The sequence below is a fragment of the Cetorhinus maximus genome, chromosome 5, assembly GCF_964194155.1.
Source record: "Cetorhinus maximus chromosome 5, sCetMax3.hap1.1, whole genome shotgun sequence".
Classification (NCBI taxonomy): Eukaryota; Metazoa; Chordata; class Chondrichthyes; order Lamniformes; family Cetorhinidae; genus Cetorhinus; species Cetorhinus maximus.
Genome location: NC_135883.1, coordinates 35,788,585 through 35,812,877, shown reverse-complemented (window position 1 = coordinate 35,812,877; position 24,293 = coordinate 35,788,585). Strand labels below are relative to the sequence as shown.

Sequence of the window (24,293 nt, the reverse complement as noted above, 5' to 3'; positions counted from 1 at the left end):
GCTGGTACTGTTCTCATTGGCGAGGAGATTTGATAAAGGTCTTCTAAACATGAGAAGTCTAGGCAGATTAGATAGGGAGAAACTATTCCCATTGGTGCAAGGTTCGAGAACCAGAGGACACCCGAAGGTGATTGACAAAAGAACCAACTGTGACATGAGGAAAACATTTTCACACAGCAAGTAGTTAGGATCTGGTATGTACTGCCTGAAAATGTAGTGGAGGAAGATTCAAATTTGGCTTTCAAAAGAGATTTGGATAATTATTTGAAAAGGTTTTTAGGGCTATGGGGAAAGGCTAGGAGTGTGGGACTAGCTGAGTTGCTCTTGCAGAGAGCCAGTACAGACACGATGGGCTAAAAGGCCTCCATCTGTGTTGTAACCATTCTATAACTTGGATTTCCAAAAAGCATTCGATAAGGTGCCACACAACAAAAAGTTAATACACAAGGGCTCATAGATTTGGGGGTGATATACCAAGATGGGTGGAGGATTGGTTAATGGCCAGGAAGCAGAAAATAGGGATAAAGGGGGTATTTTCAAACTGGCAGGCTGTAACTAGAGTGCCCCAAGAATCAGTGCTGGGCCTCAGCTATCTACAGTCTTTATTAATGACTTACACCAAGAGTTATGTATCCAAATCTACTGACAATACAAAGCTAAGTGGGAAGATAAGCTGCAAGAACACAAAGCAACATAGACAAGTTATGTGAGTGTGCAACGAGGTGGCAGGTGAAGTATAATGTGAGGAATTGAGGTTACTTACTTTGTCAGTAATAGAAAAGCAAAATTTTTTTTTTAAAAAGGTGTAAAGCTCTAAATGTTGATGTTCAGAGAGACTTGAGTGTACTCACATTAAAAAAAAAGAGTTAGCATGCAGGTACAGCATGAAATTAGGAAAACAAATGGCATTTTAGCCATTACTGCAAGGGAATTAGAGCACAAGAATTAGGAAGTCTTGCTACAATTGTATAGTGCTTTATAGTGAGAGCACACCTGGAGTAGTGTATCAGTTTTGGTATCCATATTTAAGCAAGGATATACTACCCTTGGAGGCAGTAGAGGGAAGATTGATTCCTGGGATGAGGGGGATAGTCTTATGGTGAGAGACTGAGTAAATTGGGTCTATATTCTCTGGAGTTAGAAGAATGAGAGGTGTTCTCATTGAAACATTCGAGATTCTGAAGGGGCTTGACAGGGTAGACACTGAGGTCGTTTCCCCTGGCTGGAGAATCCAGAACAAGAGGGCACAGTCTCAGGATAAGGGACTGATCATGGCAGATTAAGATGAGGAAAAATTTCTTCATTCCGAGGGTGCTGTGCCATTGGAATTCTCTTCTCCAAAGGGTTGGGGATGCTCTTATCAGTGGGTACATTTAAGTCTGAGGTAGGTAGATTTTTGATTTCTTAGCGAATCAAAGGATATGGGAAAGGGGCAGGAAAATGGAGTTGAGGCAGAAGATCAGCCATTGCTTTGAATGGCAGAGCAGGTCAGAAAGATTTGTTAGGCGTTTTAAAAATATTAAAACGTTCTAATATGGTAGATAGAGAGAAACTAATTCCTTTGGTGGGGGTGTCCAGAACAAGGAGGCATAACCTTAAAATTAGAGCAATTTTTCTATTTTTTTTCATTTTAGTAGTCCTCCCAATTCACTAATTTTGGAAGCATCCAGTCAGGTGAAAAGACAGATTTCACTGGCCGGGAAACCAGAGATCCACGGATCAGGTCTGGTTTCTGTTGAGCGAGACTCTGGACTGGGAGCATCGCGCCAGTTGGGCAGCTGAAGCACAGAGAAATATCGAACATCAAAACCGCAGCCTTCTGAAAGCAACAAAGAAGAAAAGCCCCGTCTCCAGGACAAAACCTTCACAGCTGAAACCAGCTTCATTTCTGTAAGCAATCATTGGAGCTTATTTCTCAAAAAATTAAAAACTGTTGCCTTACCACCGAACGGAATCGTACAGACTCAATCGGCCCAAACTCTTTAAATATCGCTGTGATCATCTGTTTAAAACGATACAAATGATATTACTATATATTAGCCAAGTGATACACTCAAGAGCAAGAGGGCAACATTCCCTAACAGATACAGCTTTGCATGTTATTATTACAATTAGGAACATTAAAATTAATGAGACAGGACAAGATTAATGTCTATCCATTTAGCCTTCTGCCATCCTGTTATTCGAAAGGATTTGTTTTATACACCTTTAACGGCCTCCTAATGCACTTTACAGCCAATGAAGCACTTTTGGGAATATAGTCACTGTTGTAATGTACGAAATGATGCAACCAATTTGTGCTCAGCAAGCAATGTGATAATGAGCAGATAATCTGTTTTAGGGATGTTGGTGGAGGGATAAATATTGGTCAGGACACCATGATACAATGAGAATGGGGCTGTTATTTAACCACAGCAATCAATCTTTATGAATTAATCTATAAAAGGCCTTGAGACATGAGGTGAGGAAAAGCTGCAGTGGTGAAAAGTTTTGGGTACCAGAGATTCAAAGTCACAGATTCCTCCTTAACATGGACCATACGTCAACATCAAATGACTCATAAATATGGTGCACCAAAATATTGTCTGAAAGTTACTTGCATGGGTGAAGATGAATGACCATTGATTGCTCCATAGTGCAAGAAACAGTTAACAGAAGATGGGTTGGTATGGTCTTTAACATTTGTTTCTGTGGTTGTGGTAGGGGAGGGAGTGAGGTCAGAGACCATTACATTTGCTGCCTCTCTTTAATCCTGCAGCTGCAGTTAGGGGGGAAGCCTGCTCTCCTGCCACTTACAATTAAAACATGCTCCAACTTCCCTGTAAAAACCCAGTAACTCTCCAATTGTTGGCTCTAAAATAAAAGCAAAACACTGCAGATACTGGAAATCTGAAATAAAAACAAAGTGCTGGAAATAGCAGGTGTGACATCATCTGTGGAGAGAGAAAGAGTTAATGTTGAGCCAAATATTTCTGCAGAAGAGTCATAGTGGAGTCAAAACGTTAACTCAGTTTCTCTCTACAGGTGATGCCAGAGCTGCTGAGTTTTTCCAGCACACTGTTTTTATCTCAAAATGTTGGACTGTATTATCAACCCCCATTCTCTTGCTCCAACATTGTGGCCTAAGCCACAAGTTCTGGAATTCCCTCCCGAAGTTTGTCTCTCCTTGTTAAAAACACTTCTTTAAAACTTCTCTCTTTGACCAAGCTTTGGTTCATCTGTCCTAATACATCCTTACGTGACTCATTTTGTCCAGCGATGCTGCTGTGAAGCACATTGGCATGTGTTACTACATCGATGGTGCTGTAGAAACGGAAGTTGTTGTACTCTCAGTATCATTATTTAAGTGTAACTGACCAAGGATATAGAAGTTGACCCACAGTTCTTTCAACCCACCCGCCCTCCCGATCAATGCATATGTCTACAAACCTTCATGTCTGGGGTGGCAGCAGAGCAGCCATCTCTCACCTGCTTACTGTACTCTGATGGCAGGTTGCCAACAAACAGGGTTCTATTTTTCTTTGTTCTCTCCAGTGCAGGGTTGGCTGTGCTTTTCTTCACGTCAGGGTCGATGGTGTTTCCTTCTGGCATCGCTGGAGCAACTGGCAATTTGCCTTGCACTGCCTTATTGCGACATTTAAATTTTCTGTATCGTTTTGCTTCAGCTGCAACATCTGCTGCTCTCAAGGCACCCTCCCTGCAAGTGACACAGTGAGGGCAGCTCAGCATGGCAAGAATCCCAACACCCCCTTCCACAAAACTAAGTCACTTCCCTGCTACCATTCTCGTTTACCTTCGCTGCCCCTTTTCTTTGGATTGACAATGTAGATGTGCAATTAGCCCTCCAGCCAGTGGCGGAGCTCCAGCAACTCAGCCACGCGTCACCCAGCTCCCCAGCTGTTCTAGAGGGAGACCCAAACCAAATTCCAACCTGAACATTCCACCTGTGTGCAGTCTGGCAGGCATGTAATAGAAACACACATCAGGATAGCATTTTAAAATGGGTGAAAACAGAAACATCTCATAGCGGTGCAGTTGCTAAACAAACTAACTGTACTAAAAGGGGAAAAAACGGTTAACAATTACAAGAACAGGAGGCCATTCAGCCCCAATACTCAGTACTACCATTTCAACTGGAGCAGTGTACTCTTATTCCATTTCACTGCCCTCTCTACCAATCCTGCTTAACCTTCCTTTACAAATGTATTCATTTTTCTTTAATGCAATTGTGCACTTTTTCCCTCAATCGTTCCTTCTGGTAAAGCATTCCTTAGTCTAATAAACCCCACCTCACCACATCTGCTGCATGAAAACATTAATTCCAATGCTCCCCTTTGTTCAGCTGCTGTGTCCTCCCTTGTTGCAAATTCACCAATGGTGAAAGCAATTTGGCCTCTCAAGTTACCCTTTCCTAATTTTGAAAAGCCCCATTAGATTCCAACTTCTTCGGGATAGAGATCCTTTAACCCAATTGCACCTCACTTAGTAATGACTACCTTATATTTATGGCCCCAAGTTCTGGTAAGACCTAAAAAATGGAAACATCTTCCCCATGTTTACCCTATCAAACCATTATCAGGTTACCCCTCAGTATTCTCTTCTTTAGGCAAAGTCTTTCCTGATAGATTAACCTCTCAGCTCTGGTGGATCCTTCTTGCACTTTCTCCAGAGTCTCGATTTCCTTTGTATGATACAGAGACCAGCCTTCGTATTCCAAGGGTGCCTTATTAATTCATGCCCAGCTGTCCCAGAATTTCACACTTGAATCAGGTTTCTGACATGCCACACTATTGAAATGGCTCCTTCTTTTTATTCTTTGATGGGATGTGGGCATCGCTGGCAAAGCCAGCATTTGTTGTCCATCCCTAATTGCCCTTGAACTGAGTGGCTGGCTAGGCCATTTCAGACGGCAGTTAAGAACAACCACATAGCTGTGACTCTAGATCCACATGTAGGCCAGACTTAGGTAAGGGTGGCAGATTTCCTTCCCTAAAGGACACTAGTGAACCAAATGGGGTTTTATGACAATTGATGATAGTTGTCACGGTCACCATTACTAAGACTAGCTTTCAATTCCAGATTTTATTAATTGAATTTAAATTCCACCAGCTGCCAAGTTGGGATTTGAACCCATGTCATTAGCCTGAGCCTCTGGATTACTAGTCAGTGATGTTACCACTACGCCACCATCTTCACCCCCCAAGCCCCCCTCAAGTCACAAATGACATCCTATGTGACTGTGACAAAGGTAAACTTTTCCTCCTCTCCTTCTTGACCTATTTGCAGCCTTTGACACGGCTGACCACACCATCCTCTCTCAACACCTCTCCTCCATCAGACATCTGGGTGGGACTGATTTCATGTGGTTCCATTCTTATCTAAATTGTAGCCAGAGAATCACTTGCAATGGCTTCTCTTCTACTCCCACACCATTACCTCTGGTGTCCCGGAGGATCTATTCTTGGCTCCCTCCTATTTCTCATCTACATGCCACCCACTGGACATCATCCGAAAGCACGGTGTTAGTTTTCATATGTACACTGATGATACCCAGCTCTATCTCACCATAGCCTCTCTCGACTCCTCCACTGATGCTAAATTATCAGACTGCTTATCCAACACTAAATGAGAAGTTTCCTCCAATTAAATACTGAGAAGACAGAAGCCATTGTCTTTGGTCCCCAGTCCAAACACAGTTCTTGACTCCATCCCTCTCCCTGGCAAATGTTAAGAGACTAAATCAGTCTGTCAGTAACCTTGGTGTCACATTTGACCCCAAGCTGAGCTTCTGCGCACATATTCGCACTAAGACCACCTACTTCCAACTCTATAACATCGCCCAACTTTGTCCGCCTCAGCTCATCTGCTGTTGAAAACCTCATTTAATGCATTCCTTATCTCTAGACTCAACTATTCCAACACACTCCTGGCTGGTCTCCGCGTTCTACTCTCTGTAAACTTGAGGTCAGCCAAAACTCTGCTGCCGTGTCCTAACTTGCACCAAGTCCCATTCACCTATCGTCTCTGGGCTCACTGACCTACAAGGGCTCGCAGTCAAGCAATGTCTTGATTTTAAAATTTACGAAGAGGCAACAGGGGCACTTAAAATCATAATATGATTAGGCAGAGTCTTCATCCTGTCGCGACACCTTCCCTCACCATTTCATGCAGGCTCTGGTTCAGAGTTGAAAATCTTCAGAACCGCATGGTTCTGATCGTAGAAGACATTGTGTTTTATCATTTTGGGATAAAACTCTCCAGTCGACAGAATTTGTTTGCTTTATCCTCACTTCTGCATAAGGGACTTGCGGAGGCTGACACCAGTCCCGAGGCAAATGAAACACAGCTAGAAGGCCACGTTTCCCTGGCTCCTGGTGAGGGGGATTCTTCAGGATCATTAGGCAACTCATGTGCCTTTGTCCACAGATGTGTTGATCAGCAAAGTGGCAGCTATGGGGGTTACAGTCTAGGGATGGACAGTGTCCAAAATGCTGTCCCTCACTTGAGCCTCTGCATTGCTGGCTCTTTCTGGAAGAGGATGACAAGGGTCACTGGTCTGCACCGTCCGTTCTACTCCTGATGTGACTTCCCTCCTTATGGCAGATAGAGCAATACCAGCAAGCAGGTGCAGATTGTCCATTTTAGTAGGTTTCAGGCAGCCTGTCATCGCTGTCGGTTGTCCCTCAATGAGGATGACGTCCAGTCAGGGTTGAGAGTTTCTGCCGTGGGTCTTCGTGTGACTGAACAGGCTGATTCTCAACCTGCAGATCTTTGGGCATGAGGCAGGATGTCCCATGAGGTAGTGGGATCCGGTGTGCCGAATTTGCTTCCTTTACTTTCCTTCTCTGCCTTATCATTAAGACGTAGTTACTTAAAAGCATAATCCAGCTTGATGGACAAATTGTCGTCATTTTGAATGTCTGGTAACAAGTTCCTCCCAGTCATTAATGTCAATGCTGCCGCACTTCAAGGAGAGCTTCAGAGTGTGTTTGAAATGTTTTCTTTGTCCTCCCCTGGAACATTGGCCATTTGAGAGTTGGGGAAAACAGGACTTGGCAAGGGAGATGGTTTTTGGCCATCCTGACACCGTGTTTAGTCCATCAAAGTTGATTTTTGCAGGAGTTTTTGCCTGAATGCTTGTGGAGCTGGCTTCACCAAAAGACACGAGGGTCGACGATCCTTCTAATGAATCCGGAGGACGAGGAGGAGGCATTGCTGATGGAATTTTTCTAGCGCTCATGTGTGTCGCTGATACACAGAGATAATGGGGTCATGGAGTTGGGGAAATAATATTAGCACGGATTGAGGTTCACTTAAAGGACAGAAAAGAGAGTTTAGAAATAAACAGGTTATTTTCAGCTTGGCAGGTTATTACTAGTTGGGTGACGCCTCAGCTATTCATAATCTATATCAATGAGACAGGCAAAGGGACTGAGTGCAATGTACCCAAGTTTGCTAAGAGTACAAAGCTAGATGGGAAAGTAAGCTGAGAGGAAGACAGAGTCTGCAAAGACACAATTATAGACCCTAACCACCTGTGTGGCACTGCTGCCAAGTCTTCAGGTCCAGCTCACCCATCGCCCCAGCTCTCACAGGCCTACACTGGCACCAGTTAACAAATACCTCAACTTTAAAATTCTCATTCTTGTTTTCAAATTCCTCCATCGTCTCACCCCTCCTATCTCCTCCAGCTCCACAACCCTCTTGAGATCTCTTAATGCCTTGAATTCTGGTCTCTTGCACATACCCAATTTTAATTTCTCTACCACTAGTGGCCATGCCTTCAGCTGCTGAAGCCTGAAGCTCTGGAGTTCTCTCCTGAAGCCTCCCCACCTCACTCGTCTCCTTTAAGATGCTCTTTAAACCCTGACTCTTCAATTCAGTTTGTGATTATCTGTCCTAAAGTCTCCTTGTGTGACTCGGTGTCAAACTTTGCTTTAGAACGCCCATGAAATGCCTCCACCCTACCATGCAACACCTCCCTGACCACCTGCTTTCACTCCCTCCTGAGCGTGGTCCTCGAGGGCCTATTGCCCCCCAAAGCAATGATGGCATCTCTCCTCCTGCGCTGTATCCATCAGCCCAAAACCTTCTTTCTGCTTTGGTGTTTCATTTTCCATGTTTTAAATTCCGCAATATTACTCAGTACAGCTTCCCTTTAAGAGGGACAGACTGCCTTTAAGAAAAGTAGGCTGGCTGCACCCAGATGCTCTCAGTCCCCAGCTGAGCACAGAGGCTGCCAGCAGAGCAAGGAACCTGCTCAGCCCTACGCTACAATCATGGTAACGAGATGGTTTGCATACTGCCCACCTCCAACGAAAAAACGAATCATGAATCTCCACACCCAAGAAACAGGGCAGACAATTTTTTTAACCCTGCAAAGGGATAAAGATCCATAAAGTGATTGGGTAAGAAGATGGCATATAATGTGGGGTCATTCACTTTGGTAGGAAGAATAGAAATAACAATACTTTTGAAGTGGTGAAAAGCTTTTAAATGGTGTTCAGAGGGATTTTGGAACTCTTGTACATGAAATACAAAGTTAACATGCAGGTATAGCAAACAATTTGTAGAACAAATGGCATGTTGGTCTTTATTGTAAATGTGTTGGAGTAGAAGAGTAAGGAAGAATTGTTGCAATTGTACAGGGCTTTGGTGAGATAATACCTGGGACTAATACGTATAGTTTTAATCTCCACACTCAAGGAAGAATATACTTGTCTTAGAGTCAATGTAACAGAGATTAAATTGAATGATTCCAGGGATGAGAGAGATTGCCTTATAAAGGAGAGGTTGAGTGGATTAGGCTTATACTCACTAGGTTTATACTAACAAGGGTTTAGAAGAATCAGAGGTGATCTCATTGAGATATATAAGGTTCTGAGCAGGTTTGGCAGGGTAGATGGTGACAGTTGGAGAGTCCAGAACTAGGAGGCACAGTCTCAGGATAAGAGGGTGACCATTTCAGACCGATATGGGAAGAAATTCTTCACTTAGAGGATTCTGAATATTCAGTTGTTGAATGTATTCAAGGCTGAGACCGATAGACTTTTTGGTCTATGATCATCAAGAGATATGGAGACTGAATGGGAAAGTCTGATGATGAGGATCAGCCAAGATCATATTGAATAGTGGAATGGGCTCAAGGAGCCATATGGTTAACTCCTGCTCCTATCTTTTATGTCCTTAAGAGATGAACTTCCGACCATGTACCTGCGCCATCACTATTTCGAACTTTGTAACAATGCCTTTATCCCTGCCTCAGCTCAACAGCTGCTGAAATGCTCATCCACGCCTTTGTTACCTTTAACTTGACTGCTCAATACATTCCTAACTGGCCTCTAACATTCTACCATCTGTAAACTTGAGGTCATCCAAAACTCTGCTGTCCAGGTCCTTATATGCATCAAGTCCTGCACATCCATTTCCCCAGCACTTATACACCTACATTGGGTCCAGTTAAGAAATGCCTCAATTTTAAAATTCTCATCCTTGTTTTCAAATTCCTCCATCATCTCACTCCTCATTTCTCTGTAATCACCTCCAGCGCCACAACCCTCTGAGATCTCTACGCTCCACTAATTTTGGCCTCTTGCACATCCCCAACTTTAACTTCTCTGACTGGTGGCTATGCCTTCAGCTGCTAAGGCCCGAAGCTCTGGAGTTCTCTCCCTAAGCCTCCTCACCTCACTCGTCTCCTTTAAGGCGCTCTTTAAAACCTGACTCTTCAACCCAGCTTGTGATCGTCTGTCCTAAAGTCTCCTCGTCTGACTCGCTGTCAAACTTTGCTTTAGAATGTCCATGAAATACCACGGGGTGTGTTATTATATTAAAGGCACTCTTAAAAAAAATTACAAGTTGCTGTTGTGCTTGTAAAACAAAATAGCTGAACTGAGTAATCCTCCTCCCGACCATGCAACACTCACCGTTGGGCTAGTTTCCTTTCAGCTGCTGTGAGCAGTTTGTCACGGACGGGCTTCCTTTCGTCCAGCTTCTGTTGCTTGGCCTTATTTGTGACATCAGGCTCGTCTTCCACAAGCTCCCTCTTCTTGCAGGTGACCTAAGGGGTAACAATCCCAAGTCAACCCTAACAGGTTACTATTGAAAAGTCCAATGGAATTGTTGTAAAAGCAGAAAATACCATACGCTAGGGACGTGCATTTATTGCTGACCTAGGTGCCGGCCAGTAAACAATAAAGAATTGGCATGGAAGTTCAAGGTGTGTGTGCATTTTAAACTGGGTGAAATTTTAACCTTTGATATTCCTGAGATTGGGAACTCACCTCGTTCTCTGGAACAGGAGTGAAGACAGGCTGAGTAGCAGAGGGTGGGATGGTGAAGAGAGCTGCTAATGGAGTTAACTTGCACTGTTCTGCCGGCATTTGGAACAGACTGTTGGCCACCTGGCCCAATACATAGCTCCCTGTTTCTCCATTCATTCCATTACTGCAGAAATGGGAGAGGAAAAAAATCAGATAAAACTGACTCAAACAATTAAATAGCATCATAGAAGCAGCCATTCAGCCACTGTACCTGCACTGACTCACAATTAGTCCCAATCCCCTGCTTTGTTTCCTTTTATTATTAATCCAATTCTCTTTTAAAGTTACGACTGAATCTGCTTGCACCATCCTTTCAGGTAGTGTATTCCAGATCACAACATGCTGTGTAAAGAAATTCTCATCTCCTCTGCCAATTATCTTAAATCTGTGTCCTCTGGTTACCAACCCCTGCTGTCACTGGGAAACGGTTGCTCTATCAAAATGTTGACCACTTTGATTAAATTGTCCTTTAACTCTTAACACATGGTTTGACGCAACCACAAAATCGGCAGCAGCACAGGTTGAAGCAGAGAACAAAGAATAGCAAAATAACTTGAATGTGGAACAAGGCGTATTTAAGGGAATGCTTGATAAGTACATGAGAAATAGAAAGAAATACAGATGTTAGATGGGGAGGAGGCGGCTTTTGTGGAGCAGAAACACCAGCATGGACAAGCAGGGCCGAATGGCCTGTTACTGTGCTGCAAAGACTCTGACTGCTGAGTGTCTCCTACCTTCTACCCCGGGTTAATGCTCACTCTCTCCCCCATCACTCTTTCCCCCCACCCCCTCTCCTCCCCCTCCCTCACTCTCTCCCCCACCCCCTCTCCTCCCCCTGCCTCACTCTCTCCCCCACCCCCTCTCCTCCCCCTCCCTCACTCTCTCCCCCACCCCCTCTCCTCCCCCCTCCCCCCCTCTCCCTCCCCTCTCCCCATCTCTCCCTCCCCCCCTCTCTCTCTCTCCCCCCACCCCCCTCTCTCTCCTTCCCCCCCTCCCCTCCCTCCCCCCTCTCTCTCCTTCCCCCCTCCCCTCCCTCCCCCCTCTCTCTCTCCCTCCCTCCCCTCTCTCTCCCTCCCCACCCCCTCCTCCCCTCCCCCCTACCTCCCTCCCCCTCTCTCCTACCCCCTCCCCCCGTTCCTCCCACTCACCCCCTTCCCCACACTCTCTCTCTCCTCCCCCCTCCCCTCCTCCCCCTCTCTCTCTCCATCCCTCCCCCCCTCCCCATCTCCCCCTCCCCATCTCTCCCTCCCTCCCTCCTCCCCCCTCCCCCTCTCTCCTCCCCTCCTACCCCCCCCTCCCCCCTCCCTCTCTCTCTCCTCCCCTCCTAACCCCTCCCCTCCCCCCCTCTCTCCTTCCCCCCTCTCTCTCTCCCTCCCCCCCTCTCTCTCTCCTTCCCCCCTCTCTCTCTCCTTCCCCCCTCTCTCTCTCCTTCCCCCCTCTCTCTCTCCTTCCCCCCTCTCTCTCTCTCCTTCCCCCTCGCCCCTCTCTCTCTCCTTCCCCCTCGCCCCTCTCTCTCTCCTTCCCCCTCCCCCCTCTCTCTCCTTCCCCCTCCCCCCTCTCTCTCTCCTTCCCCCTCCCCCCCTCTCTCTCTCCTTCCCCCTCCCCCCTCTCTCTCCTTCCCCCTCCCCCCTCCCCCTCTCCTCCCCCTCCCCCTCTCTTTCTCCTTCCCCCTCCCCTCCCCTCCCCCCTCCCCCTCACTCCCTCCCCCCCTCACTCCCTAGCCCCCCTCACTCCCTAGCCCCCCTCACTCCCTAGCCCCCCTCACTCCCTAGCCTCCCTCACTCCCTAGCCTCCTCTCACTCCCTCCCCCCCTCCTCTCACTCCCTCCCCCCCTCCTCTCACTCCCTCCCCTCCTCCTCTCACTCCCTCCCCGCCTCCTCTCACTCCCTCCCCGCCTCCTCTCACTCCCTCCCCCCCCGCCTCTCTCTCCCCCCTCCCCTCCCTCCTCCCCCCTCTCACTCCCTCACCCCCTCCTCACTCCCTCACCCCCTCCTCTCACTCCCTCCCCCCCCGCCTCTCTCCCTCCCCCCTCCCCTCCCTCCTCCCCCCTCCTCCCCTCTCTCACTCCCTCACCCCCTCCTCTCACTCCCTCCCCCCATCTCTCACTCCCTCACCCCCTCCTCTCACTCCCTCACTCCCTCCCCCCCTCCTCTCACTCCCTCCCCCTCCTCTCTCACTCCCTCACCCCCTCCTCTCTCACTCCCTCACCCCCTCCTCTCTCACTCCCTCCCCCCCTCCTCTCACTCCCTCCCCCCCCGCCTCTCTCACTCCCCCCTCCCCTCCCTCCTCCCCCCTCCCCTCTCTCACTCCCTCCTCTCTCTCACTCCCTCCCCCCCGCCTCTCTCACTCCCCCCCTCCCCTCCCTCCTCTCCCCTCACCCCCTCCTCTCTCACTCCCTCACCCCCTCCTCTCTCTCACTCCCTCACCCCCTCCTCTCTCTCACTCCCTCACCCCCTCCTCTCTCACTCCCACCCCCCCTCCTCTCACTCCCTCCCCCCCCGCCTCTCTCACTCCCCCCTCCCCTCCCTCCTCCCCCCTCTCACTCCCTCACCCCCTCCTCTCACTCCCTCCCTCCCCTCCCTCCTCCCCTCTCTCTCCCTCACCCCCTCCTCTCACTCCCTCCCCTCCCCCCTCCTCTCCCTCCCTCCCCTCCCCCCTCCCCTCTCACACTCCCTCACCCCCTCCTCTCTCTCACTCCCTCACCCCCTCCTCTCTCTCACTCCCTCACCCCCTCCTCTCTCTCACTCCCTCACCCCCTCCTCTCTCTCACTCCCTCACCCCCTCCTCTCTCTCACTCCTCTCTCACTCCCTCACCCCCTCCTCTCTCTCACTCCCTCACCCCCTCCTCTCTCTCACTCCCTCACCCCCTCCTCTCTCACTCCCTCACCCCCTCCTCTCTCACTCCCTCACCCCCTCCTCTCTCTCTCCCTCACCCCCCCTCCTCTCTCTCTCTCCCTCAACCCCCCTCCTCTCTCACCCCCCTCACCCCCCCCCCGCCGCCTCTCTCACCCCCCTCACCCCCCCCGCCGCCTCTCTCACTCCCCTCCCCCCCCCGCCGCCTCTCTCACTCCCCTCCCCCCCCCCGCCGCCTCTCTCACTCCCCTCCCCCCCCCCCCGCCGCCTCTCTCACTCCCCTCCCCCCCCCGCCGCCTCTCTCACTGCCCCCCCCCCGCCGCCTCTCTCACTCCCCTCCCCCCCCCCGCCGCCTCTCTCACTCCCCTCCCCCCCCCCGCCGCCTCTCTCACTCCCCTCCCCCCCCCCGCCGCCTCTCTCACTCCCCTTCCCCCCCCACCGCCTCTCTCACCCCCCTCACCCCCCCCCCCGCCGCCTCTCTCACCCCCCTCACCCCCCCCGCCGCCTCTCTCACTCCCCCTCCCCCCCCCCGCCGCCTCTCTCACTCCCCTCCCCCCCCCGCCGCCTCTCTCACTCCCCTCCCCCCCCCGCCGCCTCTCTCACTGCCCCCCCCCCGCCCCTCTCTCACTCCCCTCCCCCCCCCCCGCCGCCTCTCTCACTCCCCTCCCCCCCCCGCCGCCTCTCTCACTCCCCTCCCCCCCCCCGCCGCCTCTCTCACTCCCCTTCCCCCCCCACCGCCTCTCTCACTCCCCTCCCCCCCCCACCGCCTCTCTCACTGCCCCCCCCCCCCCCCGCCGCCTCTCTCACTCCCCTCCCCCCCCCACCGCCTCTCTCACTGCCCCCCCCCCCCCCGCCGCCTCTCTCACTGCCCCCCCCCCCCCGCCGCCTCTCTCACTCGCCCCCCCCGCCGCCTCTCTCACTCCCTCCGCCGCCTCTCTCACTCCCTCCCTCACACACACACACCTTGCTTCTGTCGCTGTCTCCGCCATTGCTCCACACTCCACGCGCCTGCTCCGGGACCGGAAGTGCGCTGCTCAGCTCCTTCCCCCGGTCACCCGGCTGTAGGTTCCGGATCGGCCGGAAGTGGATCGGGGGGATGGTTTGGGAGGACGTGCTTAGTGTGCAGGTTAAACAGTGAAAATGTTGACGTGATAAACGTTTCAGCCGCCAGCGCTCGTGGAATCATTGACCACCCCCCTCCCCCTCCCCCTCACCTCACCCCACCCAACAGAGAGGACTCCGGTTTAAAAATCCAAAAGACTGCACCTTCGACAGTGCGGCGCTCCGCGCCCTCCCCGTTGCTCCAAATACATAAACAGATAGAATGGTTACAGCACTGGAGGCCATTTGGCTGTCGTGTCCGTGCTGGCTCTCTAAGAGCAACTCAATTGGTCTCATTCTCCCACTGCCTCCTGCAGCTCTGTCATCTTTTTCTGTTCAGATAATTATCCAATTCTTTTTTGGAAGCCACAGTTGCATCCGGCTGCACCACACTCTCCGGCAGAGTATTCCAAATCCTAACTCTCCCCAGTGTAAAAAAAAAGTTTTATCCCCATTTCAACTCTTTTGTCAATCACCTTAAATCGGTGGCTTCTGGTTCTTGAACCTTCTATCATTGAGAAGAGTTTCTCCCTATCTATCCTGTCTAGACCCCTCAAGATTCTGAGCACCTCTATTAAATCTCTCAACCTTCTCTAAGGAGGACAGCCCCAGCTTTTCTAATCCATCCTTGTAACTGAAGTCTCTCATCTCTGGAATCATTCTTGTCAATCTTTTCTATGCTCCCTGCAATGCCTTCACATCTTTACTGAAGTATAGGGCCCGGATTGACACAATTCTCTAGTTGAGGCCAAAAAGTGTTTTATACATGTCCATCATCACTTCCTTGCTTTTGTACTCTGTGACTCTATTTAAAAAGCCCAGGAATCCTGTATACCTTAGACTTTCTGAACCTGCCCTGCCACCTTCAACAATTTGTGCACTACACCCCGAGGTTCCTCTGTTCCTGTACTGCCTTTAGAATTGTACCTGCTATTTTATATTGCCTCTCCTTGTCTTTTCTGCCCAAATGATCACTTTACATTAAATTTCAACTGCCATCTGTCCACCCATTCCACCAGCAGTCTATGCCATCTTGAAGTTTATCACTATACATAAAATATATATATCAATAAAAGATGTTCTAATATGGACATCTGGAAACCCCACTACACACCTTCCTCCAGTCAAAAAACAACTGTTCACCACTACACTCTCCTATGTTAGACAATCAACTTCATCTCGGTGCTGTCATTGGCCCTTTTATTCCATGAGCGTCAATTTTGCTGACAAGCCTGTTGTGACACTTTATCAAACACCTTTTGAAAGTCCACGTACACCTCATCAATTGCATTATCCTCATCAACCCTTTATTCATCAAAAAACTCAATCAAATCAGTTAAGCATAATTTGCCCCTAAAAATCCAAGCTGGCTTTCCTTAATTAATCGACATTTGTCTAAGTGACTTAATTTTATCCAAGATTATCGTATCTAAAAGTTTTCCCACTTGCAAGGTTAAACTGATTGTCCTGTACTTGCTGGATTTATCCCTACACCCTTTTTTGGACAGGGGCATAACATTCGCAATTCTCCAGCTCTCTTGCACTGCCCCTGTATCTGAGGATTGGAAAATTATGGCCAGTGCCTCTGAAATTTTTGCCCTTACTTCCCATAGTATCCTCAGATGCATCTGATTCATTTCTGGTGACTTATCAACATTAATAACAGTCAGCCTTTCTCATACCTCCTCGATCATTTTTTTAGCCCATCCAGTGTCTCGACTAACTCCTCTTTCACTATGACTTAGGCAACGTCTTCTCCCTTGGTAAAAATAGATGGAAAATAGTACTTAGAACCACAGCTATGGCCATTGTCTCCATGAATAAATCCCCTCTTTGGTCCCCTTTCAGCCCCCTCCTCCTTTTATCACCCTTTTACTATTTATATCATATAGAAGACTTTTGGATGACTTTTTATGTTATCTGCCGATTTCTTCTCATGCTCTCTCTTTGCTGCTCATTTCTTTTTTCACCCTTTCTCAAATTTCTATATTCAGATTGGTTCTCATTTGTATTATCAAACTGATGTCTGCCATATGCACCCCTTTTCTGCTTCATCTTACTCCCTCTTTCATCATCCAGGGAGATCTGGCTTTCTTTCCCGGTTGTGGGAATGTGTCTCAACTGTACTCAAAGTAGCTGCTCTATTACAGTTCAAATACAGACTTACCTGGGCCAGATTCGTTCTCTCCACATTGAAATTGGCCCTCCCTTCCCCCCCCACCCCCCCATTCATTATTTTTACTCTAGATTGTTCTTTGTTCTTTTCCATTGTCAACTTATGAAACTGTGATCACCGTCTCCTAAATGCTCCCTACTGACACTTGATCCACTTAGTCCACCTCATTCCCAAGAATGATCCAGCATTGCCTCCTTCCTCACTGGAAAAGAAACATACTGATGTAGAAAATTCTCCTGAACACATTAGAAACTCTTGGCCTCTCTGCCCTTTACATGATTACTGTCCCAGTCTATATTTGAATAACTAAAATCCCCCATCAAATCTATAGTTTTTGCCCTTCTCTGTAATTTCTTTGCAAATTTTGTCCTCTATATCTTTCTCATTAGTTGGTAGCCTATAGAATACTGTTAGTAGTGTCTTGGCACCTCTACTGTTCTTAGCTCTCACCAAAGAGATTCTGTCTTTGACCCCTCTGGGACATCTCTCTCCAGCATTGTGATATTATCCTTAATCAACAATTCAAGGGAGAAGGTCACCCCTCCTCCTCTCTTTCTTTCCCTATCTTTTCAGAACACACTGCATATAGGAATAGTCAATACCCAGTTCAACCCTTTATTGAGCCAGACTCTGCATTCATCACTACATCATACTTCTGCATGGTTATCTGTGCCTGCAGCTCACCAGTCTTAATTACCACACTGTGCATTGATATACATGCATAATAAAACTAATTTAGTCCACCACCTCTTACTCTGCCCTTTCTTACCCTATTGCTATCTGTCTCTCCCAATTCTTTGTGCACTTTGTTTTTTTGTCTCTAATTTCTGGCTCCCTTTCCTCTCCAATAGCACTAACAAACTACCCATGCAAGAACACTGATTCCAGCTCTGTTCAAGTGAAACCTGTCTGCTCTGTACAGGTCTCATCTCCTCCCAGAACTGGTCCCAATGTCTCAGGATGCTAAAGTCTTCCCTCCTGCACCAAGTCTCCAGCCTCGCATTCATCTGCTGTATCCTGTTATTTCCATACTCCTTAACACATGACACTGGGAGTAATCTGGAGATCACTACCTTTGAGATCCTGCTTCCTAATCTCTTTCCTAGCACCCTAAACTCTGCCTGCAGGACCTCATCCCTCTTTCTAGCTACTGATAAGTACCATAACCTCTGGCTGTTCACACTCCCCGTTTCAAGTGTTCTGCAGCCTCTCAGTGACATTCTTGATTCTGACGCTAGACAGACAACATTAAATCCTGGATTCATCTCTGTGGCTGCAGAAATGCTAGTCTTTTCCCATATCGATTCCCCGACGACTCATGCTTTTCCAATCTTCCTCCAGTTCCTCTGTAGAGCTGAGCCCCCATGGTGCCATAGACTTGGTTCTAAATGCAAAACCCGGAGGAACCATCACTCTCTGTATGTGAGTGGCCCAGTGAAGGAGTGGAGCTTTGAGGCTTTGGCTCGAGAGGCTTCGGCGAGCAGAGGCTGAGGTCGAGCTTGCTCCCAGTGAGGTAAGGCCGGGTAAGTTCCTTTAATTAAATTAGGAGCAGGTAATGGAGGCAGCAGTTAGGGCAGTCGACTGCTCCGAATGCAGCATGTGGGAAATCTGGAATAGCACAATTGTCCCTGATGTCTACACCTGCAAAAGATGCATCCAGCTACAGTTCCTGACAAACCGAGTTAGGGAACTGGAGCTGGAGCTGGATGAACTTCGGATCATACGAGAGGCAGAGGCAGTAATAGACAGGAGTTTCAGGGAGACAGTCACCCCTAAAAGTCAGGAGGCAGGTAGCTGGGTGACTGTCAGGAGAGGGAAGGGGAATAGACAGAAAGAGCAGAGCACCCCTGTGGCCGTTCCCATCAACAATAGGTATACCGTTTTGGATACTGTTGGTGGGGACGACCTACCAGGGATAAGTTGTAGTGGTCGCGTCTCTGGCACCGAGACTGGACCCTCAGCTCAGAAAGGAAGGAGGGAAAAGAGGAGAGCAGTGGTGATAGGGGATTCGATAGTTAGGGGGACAGATAAGAGGTTCTGTGGGAGAGATCGAGAATCCCGGATGGTCTGTTGCCTCCCTGGTGCCAGGGTCCGGGATATCTCGGATCTAGTTCTCAGTATTCTCAGGAGGGAGGGTGAGCAGCCAGATGTCGTGGTCCATGCAGGGACCAATGACGTGGATAGGAAGGAGGAGGAGGTCCTGCAAAGAGAGTTTAGGGAGTTAGGTGCAAAGTTGAAGGACAGGACCTCCAGGGTTGCGATCTCAGGAGTGCTACCCGTGCCACGTGCTAGTGAGGCTAGAAATAGGAAGATAATGCAGCTAAATACATGGCTAAGGAGATGGTGCAGGAGGGAGGGCTTCATGTTTCTGGACAATTGGGCTCTGTTCCAGGGAAGGTGGGACCTGTTCCGACGGGACGGTTTGCACCTGAACTGGAGGGGGACTAACATCCTTGCGGGTAGGTTTGCTAGTGATGCTCCGGGGGGTTTAAACTAGATTTGCAGAGGGAGGGGAACCAGAGTGTTAGAGCAGATAGTGAGGTGGAGGAGGATAAAGGTCAAGTGAGGAATGCATGTATAGACAGAAATCAAACGTTTGTACATGATAGAAATGTTCTCAGGTGCATCTACTTCAATGCAAGGAGTATTGTCGGAAAGGCAGATGAGCTTAGGGCGTGGATTGGCACGTGGGATTACGACATTATTGCTATTAGTGAGACTTGGTTGCAGGAGGGGCAGGACCAGCAGCTCAATGTTCTGGGGTTCCGTTGTTTCAGACGTGATAGAGGGGGAGGGATGAAAGGGGGAGGAGTGGCATTACTAGTCAGGGAAAATATCACAGCTGTGCGTAGACAGGACAGCCCGGAGGGCTCGTCTACAGAGGCCATATGGGTGGAGCTGAGGAACGGGAAAGGTGTGACCACACTAATAGGGTTGTATTATAGACTGCCCAATAGTCAAAGAGAATTGGAGGAGCAAATCTGTAGAGAGATAGCAGACTGATGTAAGAAACAGAAAGTTGTGATAGTAGGAGATTTTAACTTTCCACATATTGACTGGGACTCCCATACTGTAAAAGGGCTGGATGGCTTGGAGTTTGTCAAATGTGTTCAGGAAAGTTTTCTAAATCATTATATAGAGATACCAACGAGAGAAGATGCAATACTTGATCTCCTATTAGGGAACCAGACAGGTCAGGTGACAGAAGTATGTGTAGGCGAACATTTTGGGTCCAGTGACCACAATGTCATTAGTTTTAAGTTAATTATGGATAAGGATAGGTCTGGTCCTCGAGCTGAGATTCTAAATTGGAGAAAGGCCAATTTTGTGGAAATGAGAAAGGATCTAGGAAGAATGGATTGGGATAAGTTGTTTTCTGGCAAGGATGTGTTCAGTAAGTGGAAGGCATTCAAAGGCGAAATTTTGAGAGTGCAGAGTTTGCATGTTCCTGTCAGGATTAAAGGCAAAGTTCAATGATCTGGATGATAATGTGGTAAATTGGATCAGCAAGTTTGCTGATGACACTAAGATTGGAGGCGTTGTGGACAGCGAGGAAGGCTTTCAAAGCTTGCAGAGGGATTTGGACCAACTGGAAAAATGGGCCAGAAAATGGCAGATGGAATTTAATGCAGAAAAGTGTGAGGTGTTGCATTTTGGAAGGACAAACCAAGGTAGGACATACACAGTAAATGGTAGGGCACTGAGGAGTGTGGAGGAACGAAGGGATCTGGGAGTTCAGATACATAATTCCCTGAAAGTGGCGTCACAGGTAGACAGGGTTGTAAAGAAATCTTTTGGCATACTGGCCTTCATAAATCAAAGTATTGAGTATAGGAGTTGGGATGTTATGGTGAGGTTGTATAAGATATTGGTGAGGCCAACTTTGGAATATTGTGTGCAGTTCTGGTCACCTAACTACAGGAAAGATATCAGTAAGATTGAAAGAGTGCAGAGAAGATTTACTAGGATGTTGCCGGGTCTTCAGGAGTTGAGTTACAGGGAAAGATTAAATAGGTTAGGACTTTATTCCTTGGAGCGTAGAAGAATGAGGGGAGATTTGTTAAGTTTACAAAATTATGAGGGGTATAGACATAGTAAATGCGAGTAGGCTCTTTCCACTTAGATTAGGAGATATTAACACGAGAGGACATGGCTTTAGGGTGAAAGGGGAAAGGTTTAGGGGGAACTTCTTCACTCAGAGAGTGGTGGGAGTGTGGAACGAGCTGCCATCTGATGTGGTAAATGCGGGCTCACTCAAGTTTTAAGAATAAATTGGATAGATACATGGATGAGAGAGGTCTGGAGGGTTATGGACTGGGTGCAGGTCAATGGGACTAGCGGAATATTTCGGCACAGACTAGAAGGGCCGAATGGCCTGTTTTCTGTGCTGTAGTGTTCTATGGTTCTCACCAGTATTCAGAATTAAATCAAAGCTGGAGAGTGAGATGCATGCAGGAGACTCCTGCACTACCTGCCTGGTGGTCACTTATTCCCTCTCTGCTTGCACACCTTTAAGCTGTGGGGTGACCACATCCAAAAACATGCTATCCATTCAGCTCTCAGTCTCCTGGATGCACCATTGTGATGCCTGCTGCTTAGGCTCTGAAACCCATAACTCAAGCTGCTCCAGTTGATCACACTTCGAGTTCGAGTTATCAACAGTCACAGATTGCAACTTCTTTCGAGTACAATCACAGTTTCTTGGTTTCCGGGAGTGGGACATGAACCCACAACCCTCTGATTCAAAGGCGAGGGTGCTATGAACTGAGCCACAGCTGACACCAGTTGATCACACTTCCTGCACGTGATGTCCAGAATGCAAGAAGTGTCTTGGAGTTCCTACGTGATCCACAGGATTGAGGATCTCACCAATGCCTCTATTTATTAGACTAACTAAATGTAACATAAATAAATTAAATACTTATAAAAGACTTGTTAAAAAACTCACCAATCTGCACCTTCTTCTGCTGATGATACCTTTTAAACTTTTTTTGTATCTTGCTCCCAACACTCACTGCGCTCTGCTGCTCTCCCCCAACTCTTTAAGCTATGTGCTTCTCACCTTTGGGCTCTCCAAATAACCAATCGCCTACCTACTGTCCTGTAAAATCACCCCTTGATTTTTTTTTTGTTTGCTCTCCCAGTGTTCTATCTCCCGCTGACACACTGTCTCTGCCTTTCCCGCCAACTCCCTTGGTCTCTACCTCCCGCTCACTCCCTCAAATCCCAGGATTAGTCCAACCAATGAAATATCACATCTGGCGGGGCCATTGGTTGTATGTAGTGCAGGTTGTGTGTTTTGCAAGTTACAAAAAGCTGTTGCTCATATTCCAACTTGCATGAAGTCCTGTTCCCCCAGTACTTATTGACCTATATTGGCACCTGGGAACACCATCTTTAACCTCTCCACAATCCCCCGCAGAGGTCTCTGCACTCTTCCAATTTCAGAGTTTCATCACTCTACCCTCGGTGGCTATGCCTTCAGCTGCAGAGGCCCTAATCTCTGGCATTCCTTCTCTAAATCTCTCCGCCTCTTGCTTTTCCCGAAAATCTACCTCAGTGACCCAACTTTTGGTTATGTCAGAATATCTGCTTATATGTCTCGTTGTCAATTATTGTTTAATAATGCTCCTCTGAAGCACTCTGGGATGTTTTACTCCATTAAAGGTGCTGTGTGAATGCAAGTTGTTGTCATCTTCAGTGACAATTCAAACCACACAAAGCCCTGTCTTATCACAATGTGAAGAGTACAAGCGTCCATGTGCTCAGTGGCCAAGATGTTTTGCTTGTTTATCATGGTAATGTGCATACTCTTCCCACTGATATCCTTAGTAATTGTTTATTTACTACATGCAGCATTTGATGACCAAATTTAGACCTTAGTTGCAATCGTCAGGTTTAAAAATAATCAGCAATTGCAAAAAATCCCAAGGGTTATTGACAGGCAGTTTTGGATTGAAAAAACAAAATAAATCACTTAACAATCTTTGTTCTTGAGTATTGCTGAAAAGAGAGACATGTCTTGTACTCATCAGGAGACTTCGTAAGATTACCAATATATGGGCAAAACAACATACTGTTTGTGAAGAGAATTTTGATTTCAAAATTTGCAGACAATACAAAAATTGGAAATGTTGTCAACTTTGATGGGGAATAGTCATAAACTTCAAAAGGACATAGGCATGTCAGTGGATTGGGCAGATAAGTGTCAGATGAAGCTCAATGCAGAGAAGTGTGAGGTGATTCAACTTGGCAGGGAAAATATGATGAGACAGTATAAAATAAAGGGAGGGCCTCTAAAGGAGGTGCAGGAACAGAGGAACCTCAGTGTATACGTACATAGGTCATTGAAGATGGCAGGGCATGTTGAGAGAGCAGTTAATAAAGCATATAATATCTTAGACTTTATTAATAGGGGCGTTGAGTACAAAAGTAAAGAGGTCATGTTGAATTTGTATAAGACACTAGTTAGGCCTCATCTGGAGTACTGCGTCCAGTTATGGGCACCATACTTGAGGATGGATGTGAAGGTATTGGAGAGAGTACAGAGGAGATTCATAAGAATGATTCCAGGGATAAAGAACTGTAGCTATAAGGATAGATTAGTGAGATTGGGACTCTTTGCCTTGGAGAAAAGAAGGCTGAAGGGAAACTTGACAGAGGTATTCAAGATCCTGAGGGGCATGGACAGGGTAAATAGTGAGAAACTGTTCCCACTGAATAGAACATCAAGAACAGTCAGCATGGTTTTGTTAAGGAGAGGTCATGTCTGAACAACTTGATTGAACTTTTCGAAGAGGTGACCAGGTGTGTAGATGAGGGCAATGCATTCAACGTAGTCTACTTGGACTTCAGCAAGGCTTTTGATAAGATCCCACATGGGAGACTGATAATGAAGGTAAGAGCCCATGGGATCGAAGGCAATTTGACAAATTGGATCCAGAATTGGCTGAGAGGCAGGAAGCAGAGGGTGATGGTCGAGGGGTGTTTTTGTGACTGGATGCCTGTTTTCAGTGGGGTTCCACAGGGATCGGTGTTAGTTCCCTTGCTGTTTGTGTTATAAGTGTATAAACGATTTAGACTTGAATGTAGGAGGGTTGATCAGTAAGTTCACAGATGACACGAAAATTGGTGGGGTGGTAAATAGTGAGGATAGCCTTAGATTACAGGAGGATATAGACGGGCTGGTCAGATGGGCTGATCAGTGGCAAATGGAATTTAATCCAGATAAGTGTGAGATGATGCACTTGGGCAGGATAAACAAAGCACGGGAACACACGATGAATGGTGGGACCCTGGGAAGTACCAAGGATCAGAGGGACCTTGGTGTGCATGTCCACTGGTCCCTTAAGGTAGCGGGACAGGTAGATAAGGTGGTTAAGAAGGCATATGGGATACTTACCTTTATTAGCCGAGGCATAGAATATAAGAACAGGGAGGTTATGCTGGAATTGTATAAAACACTGGTTAGGCCACAGTTAGAGTATTGCGTGCAGTTCTGGAATCCGCGTTATAGGAAGGGTGTGATTGCATTAGAGAGTGCAGAGGAGATTTACCAGGATGTTGCCTGGGCTGGAGAGTTTTAGTTATGAGGAGAGATTGGATAGACTGGGGTTATTTTCCCTGGAGCAGAGGAGATTGAGGGGGGACATGATATAAAATTATGAGGGGCATAGATAGGGTAGACAGGAAGGAACTTTTCTCCTTGGTGGAGGGATCAATAACCAAGGGGCATGGATTTAAGTTAAGGGGCAGGAGGTTTAGAGGGGATGTGAGGAAGAATTTTTTCACCCGGAGGGCGGTGGGAATCTGGAACTCACTGCCTGAAAGGGTGGTAGAGG

General features: G+C 47.7%; 1 protein-coding gene across 2 annotated transcripts in view; it reads right to left on the bottom strand.

Moving 5' to 3' along the window:
- rbm34 (RNA binding motif protein 34) overlaps positions 1-24,293 on the bottom strand; it is a 35,616-nt gene that overhangs the window by 4,639 nt on the left and 6,684 nt on the right. The window contains exons 1-5 of one of the 2 annotated variants that reach the window (XM_078541699.1): positions 14,139-14,232; positions 10,284-10,446; positions 9,927-10,060; positions 3,469-3,697; positions 1,943-2,002 (exon numbers count right to left, since the gene is read on the bottom strand). In XM_078541699.1, the coding sequence (XP_078397825.1) occupies positions 1,943-2,002; positions 3,469-3,697; positions 9,927-10,060; positions 10,284-10,446; positions 14,139-14,164 (612 nt within the window). In that variant the 5' untranslated portion in view covers positions 14,165-14,232. Of the gene's footprint in view, positions 1-1,942; positions 2,003-3,468; positions 3,698-9,926; positions 10,061-10,283; positions 10,447-14,138; positions 14,233-24,293 lie in introns of those variants that run through there. The other variant, XM_078541698.1, reaches the window with a different exon arrangement.